Below are 5,857 nucleotides of genomic sequence, written 5' to 3' on the forward strand. Positions count from 1 at the left end.
AAATGACATTTGCTGCAACTTACTGTAATAGTCTGTTGAAAGTAATCCTTCTAAGAGAAATGAGGCAAGGTCATGTTGCTGTTGAAGTTATCTGAAAGATTACAATTTATTAGAAACTGTGTTGCCAGCCACATAACAGAGATTTGGCTTGACAAGCTGGCCTATAGAAGCAGAAGTGATATCTGCTTTTTATAAAAACTGCTGATTACCTAGTTTCTCTGTGGAGACCTGTGACATATGGCTCTATTTTACAGGCATTCTTTGATTTCCTTCATTCACTTCACTGTTTTGGAGACAAAGCTGAACTTGGACAGGAAAATTTCCCTTGAGAAATTTTCCCTTGATAGCAAAAGGGACTCAGTGAAAACTCTGTTTCAGCTCACCACTGTAAATATAACTGCCAGGTGCTTGGCACCTGCATGACAGTAATTGAATACCATGATGCTTGGATGACTTATGCTGATTTGCAGGATGATAGTGGTGTGGTAACACGTATTAACTACAGTTATTTGGAGGAAGCTTTGTTCCTGGTGCTCTCCTTATTCACTGGTGTTCTGGCCTGACCAAGATGAGGCTTTTCACCAGACCTTGCCTAGAAGAGCTCTTTTCTCTAGATGTATCTTCAGAAAAACTGAAGTGTGGTCTTAGTGCCTTCTGCAGTTTTCTATTTACAAAGCTGTGTTCTGAAATACTAGTTTACAGAGCAGGGTACAATCAGTCCCTGGGTATGGAAGGGATATTGATACGCTAGTGCTTGTACCTAGACATTATTCCCATGCTAGAAGTAGTAAAAGTGGTGATCTTGTTCTCAAAGATGTTATCTTTAACAGTTTCTTCCAGTCTGGGCTTGGCTAACAACTGGAACAAAGGAGGAATGGTGGAAAAACAATCTGATTTTTTTTTTTCTTTTTAGCTCTAAATTCTTTTAGTGTGCTGGTGAAAGGAAGTCCCAACTTCCAACCTGTCTAGAAAGCAAGCTGGAGTACTTAAAATTCAGTCTGCCCCCTTTAGCAAAAGGACAGTGAAGGTGGGGAAGAGTGATCTGTGGTGCCAAGAGGAGCAGCAGAGTTGTCCCACAGAGTGTAACAGGTGTCATCATCAACTTCTTTAACTTTTCTTGAGTGCCAGGGAAAGCCCATTGGTAGCTGCAGAGGCTAGTGTGAAATCCTCAAGATTGTTTACTGATTTAGCAAGGCGAAATCTAGTTTTTCTTGCATGGACATAAGGATTGAGGAAGGTGAAAATGAACTTACCTCTCTATGTAGGAAGGTGATGTTTTGATGTGCATATGCGAAGCCATATGCATTTTCTCTGTCTGGCAGCTTTTCTATTATCTTAAATGAAATTTCCTTTTCGTTGTTTATCATCAAATAGAATTATCGGCTGTTTGGCCCATTGTAATTTGGCAATCAATTAAATTGGCTGTTCTGTAGCACAGAGTGAGAAATCCCCAAAAGACGGAAGTCATCTTGAGAGGGTGGGAAGAAAACAGGTACTGAAAGATAATGATTCTTGGCCAGGACATACCATGTACTCATGGACTTGAGTACTAAACTAACAGCATACCTTACTTTTCTAGGCTTCCTTGGCAGAAACAGATAAAATTACTTTGGAGGTTGCCAAGCTGATAAAAGACGACTTCTTGCAACAGAATGGTTACACGCCTTATGACAGGTGAGATCTGACTGGCCACTCTGCTCTCTTCGTCCTGTGTAGTTTGGATTTAGACAGCTATTTTATTTGGAAACAGATCGGTGCAGAAATTAATTCTACTTACCGTAAACAAATTCAAGAACTCTGCGTAGGTTGGCCATCAGACAGTATCCTCATGTTGTCTTGCCCAAGGCATGCAGATCTTTTCTGAATCCAATCTCACAACCTTTGAGTTTCTCAGGCCCTCATCTATTGTTCAGTTAGCCAATATTTCTGCCATATGTCCTCCTGAGGAGGAGAGGACCACTTTATTTTCACAGCCAACACCCTAAGTCTTCCTGTTTATTCTAGCAATGCATGAGGGGCTGCGAGTATCTGCTTTCAGTTACTATTGTATAATTCTTGATTACGTTTGATACATGAAAAAACTTAATAGATCTGTTCACCGTGTGATGCTTATTATCCCTGTTTTACTTCTTTCCATTCTATCCTTGTGTCTTAACAGCCTGTACTTCATCTCACTCCCCCGACCAGGTAGATCAGGAGGTCTTGAATACTTCATCATTAGAAGTTTAGACATACATTATTCTGTAATAGCGTGTGTCTTTGATTAGGTTACTAGGACAGGTGACCTTATATGCAATAAGGAAGCACAGGAAGTAGCATGATGTAGTGTTTAAATAATAATGAGGTACCTTCCATGGCAGTCACCTACCCATTAAAAACAGTGTGCTTTTTTGGGGGGGTGGGGAGGGATGCTAGTATCATAGAATATACTTCGTCCCGTAAGCAAAGAAACCTGCAGAGCTGTTGGGTCATGTCAGGCAGCTTGGAAGAAGCCTGGTCCCATGATGGACAAAAGAGGAAGGAGGAATTCTGTTGGCTGCTCTGGTGTTTTCCCTGTCTTGTTAGCACTAGCACAGATTGAAATGTGAGACTTGTACAGCCATGCTTCCTATTCCCTCCTATTTTGCCCAGTGTTTGGATGCTGCTTCAGGATGGTTGTCTTGGGCTACGATTTGCCTATTTAAAAATGTGGGACCCATCAGAGGTGGTATGTATTAAAAATGCCTGGAGTAAAGCAAGCTAGTGTTCTTCCTGTCAGGTGAGAGAATTCAGAGTTCTTGTGAAGGCAAGAACAAAAGCCAGTCCTGTTAACTGCTGCCTGACAGATCCTCTTCTGTTCCTTCAGGTTCTGCCCTTTCTATAAAACAGTAGGAATGCTTTCCAATATGATTGCATTTTATGACATGGCACGCCGTGCTGTAGAAACCACAGCCCAGAGTGACAATAAGATCACGTGGTCCATCATCCGAGAGAATATGAGTGAAATCCTCTACAGACTTACCTCCATGAAGTTCAAGGTATGTTTGTAAGGGACTGGGTTACGCTGCTTTTTGTGAGCTTCCTGTGCCTCTGAAAGGTGGTTACTCAAAGGTGGTCAACAGTTGTGTCAGATCAAGGAACACAGACTTTCTGCAGTCATTCTGAATGTGCTTAAGAACTGGTTTTAGTTTGTGAGTGCAGGAATGGTCAGTACAGAAATGTAGTTGGGTGATGCTGGCTGCAGCGCCCTGGCAACCCCACCTTCAGTAGTCTCCTTTATGTTACACCTTTTCATCGTAATTATACAAGCACTTCCCTGTTTGTTGTGGGGTTTTGTGATAAAATTCTGTAAAACATTGTAACATGTTCTAAGGAGACTGTTAGCAAATAAAAGTAGCCTTAAGTTGAAATCCAGGATTGTGCTAAAAAGTGAATGATCAAAATGTTGATTGAGCTATTTGAAGTACAAGTTAGGTAAAGAATTGCTTCTCTCCTGCAGTAATACAGGATGTGCCCTGTGTTTGGCTTTGCGGCCTAAGGCAGGTAACAAGGAAGAGAAAAAAGGAGTAACTTCAGCATGGGCTAATAAGAGAATAGGTGGCTTGGAGCACATGATCTGAGTAACTTCCGTAGCTGTCTTTTTAGGGTACAGCTTGCTGGTGTAGCAGTTACTGGTAGCACAGTATCCTGTGGGGCTGGCAGATGTTAAAGCAGCTAAGCGATATTCTCTATGAAGTATAATGCTTACTCTGTTACAACTGTTAGAAGCCAATACTGCAGATTTTTCAAGATACGCTTGGAGACATGAGTTTCTCTGAGAGCTGCTTATATAGAGATAGAGGAAGTAAGCCAGTTCTTACAAATGCTGGCCACCAGAAGGCATCTGGCATACAGCAGAGTGGTGGACAGCGCTGCTGACAAAGGGAGTCCAGAAGGTGAATACATATTAAGTAGAGCCAGCTCTTTAATACAGTAATAGTTATGAAAGGAAAAACGTATTTCCTGGGTAACAGTCTAAAAGGTGTGAGAATTGAACTGTCCTGTATCCTGTGATCTGTGTAATTTGGAGAGATAATGAAGAAGTAGTGCATCCACACAGGTAACTCCTCTGTTTCCCGAGCGCTGCACTGACCTGAGAGGGGAACAGTGAAGACATGGAGCAGGTTGCACGGCCTGGCAGTTAATGCTTCTTCCAGGGAAGGCTGTGTTGTCACATGAAGCAAAGCTGATTGTTTCATTTTTTTGCCTTTGTCTTTAACGAGAAGTGTTCTGAGAAAATGAAGCTGTACGAAGATGCTTTTGAGCTTGTTATGACCTTGTAAGATATTAATTGGAACCAAGTGATGGCAAAGTAATTGTTGCACTTACAGGAGATGCACCCCAAAAAGTGCAGCAGAGCATTTCTGAGTCGCAAAGATCCTTATTTAGTTTGGTTGGGGAATAGGAGCTGGTATTAGTCACTCCAGCTCTTGAAAAACACAGCATTAAGAAAGACCCTCTGTGTTATTGAATCCTCTCCAAATCAGTTGCTTTTCAATAAAGCAATGAGTTCATGAGAAAAATGTCTCTGCCCCAGTATCTGTTCTGCCTGGTCACGGAACATGAGAAGAGGATGAGATTTAGACCTTGTGGCTGTTGGTGAGACAGACAGGAGGCAAAGATGGGGCTATAATGCCTGCTCTGCACTTAGCAAGTGTTAATCCTGAAGTCGAGAAATTACGACACTGGCAAAATGGGGTTGTCTTAAGTACTCGAGGCTTTTCCTGCCAGATCTGTTCATTTGCTGTGTTGTATTTCAGGACCCTGTGAAAGATGGTGAAACAAAAATCAAGGCGGACTATGCTCAGCTGTTTGAGGATATGCAGAATGCATTTCGCAGTCTGGAAGACTAGACTTGCCCTCTGTGACCACTCCAGTTTGTCCTCTCAATTCCTCATCTCAATGTCTCTGTTTTCCCTACCTTACAAGAATGATGCAACAGTACTTGAGTTGATAAATAGCCCCGTGTTTCCCTGTTCATACTCGGAGAGTGTCCTTACAAAACATTCCTCTTTGTGTTTGACATTGCTTTGTGTGTCTGAAATGGTGAGTGATGTGTGAATGGGCCTAGCTGAGTAAGGAAATGCTGTTGTACACTTCTAGGGTGGGAAAAATGTCACCTTGCCCCTCCCAGCTCTCGTGGTAACTGGTCTTTCACCTTGGGATGTAACCAGTTGAGGTGTACCGGCAGAGGAGGTATAGATCTTAATGCAGTCACATGGTACGTTCTGAGCTGGCAGTGGTAAGGGCGTACATCTGGCACTTTGCTAAATGACTATCATGACGTAGAAGTCCCTATTCTCAAACAGAATATTTGACCATATTCTGATGACATGTTGATACAACCAAAAATTCTTCACTGCTCTGTCCCTTCTGCAACCCGCAGCTGAGTATTATTGAAATGTGCTAGTTCTGGATCTCCCCAAGGGACTAACTAGAAGATGATCAAGTAGTAAGTGATCAGTGTACTTTGGTACACTGGAAAAATAGATACATAGCACAAATAGGACCGTTGGTCTCGGCATCAGCTAAAATCAAAGCCATAGGTGCTCAGCTTTCAGCAGAGTTTTACCTTCTTGTCTCCCCCTCATGCTGTAAAATTTCATGACACTCAGATGCTTTAGTTTGTGAAGCTCGTGACTGCTGCTGTGCACTGTGGGACACACATAGCAAGTTAGGGCAATGCCATGCGTGCAGACCAGCAACATGGTCCTTTCTCAGTGGTGCTCTGTCTGCCAGCGCAGTTGCCTCCCAGCACAATGCCTGGATCATGCTAAGGAAAGGAAGGCGCAAGCTCAGTCTTCCTCCTCCACCTGTGCTCACATGCCCTGTTTGGTGG

The 5,857-nt window shown here is 42.7% G+C and overlaps 1 protein-coding gene across 1 annotated transcript in view; it reads left to right on the top strand.

Annotated features, from left to right (window-relative positions):
• Nucleotides 1-5,462, top strand: part of ATP6V1A (ATPase, H+ transporting, lysosomal 70kDa, V1 subunit A) — an 18,583-nt gene extending 13,121 nt beyond the window's left edge. Inside the window, exons 12-14 of the mRNA XM_009878118.1 lie at nt 1,580-1,674; nt 2,846-3,017; nt 4,779-5,462. Coding sequence (XP_009876420.1) covers nt 1,580-1,674; nt 2,846-3,017; nt 4,779-4,871 — 360 coding nt within the window. The 3' untranslated portion in view covers nt 4,872-5,462. The remainder of the gene's footprint in view (nt 1-1,579; nt 1,675-2,845; nt 3,018-4,778) is intronic.
• The last annotated feature ends 395 nt before the right edge of the window (nt 5,463-5,857 follow it).

This window comes from Apaloderma vittatum, unplaced genomic scaffold, assembly GCF_000703405.1.
Source record: "Apaloderma vittatum isolate BGI_N311 unplaced genomic scaffold, ASM70340v1 scaffold15371, whole genome shotgun sequence".
In the NCBI taxonomy this organism is placed as follows: domain Eukaryota; kingdom Metazoa; phylum Chordata; class Aves; order Trogoniformes; family Trogonidae; genus Apaloderma; species Apaloderma vittatum.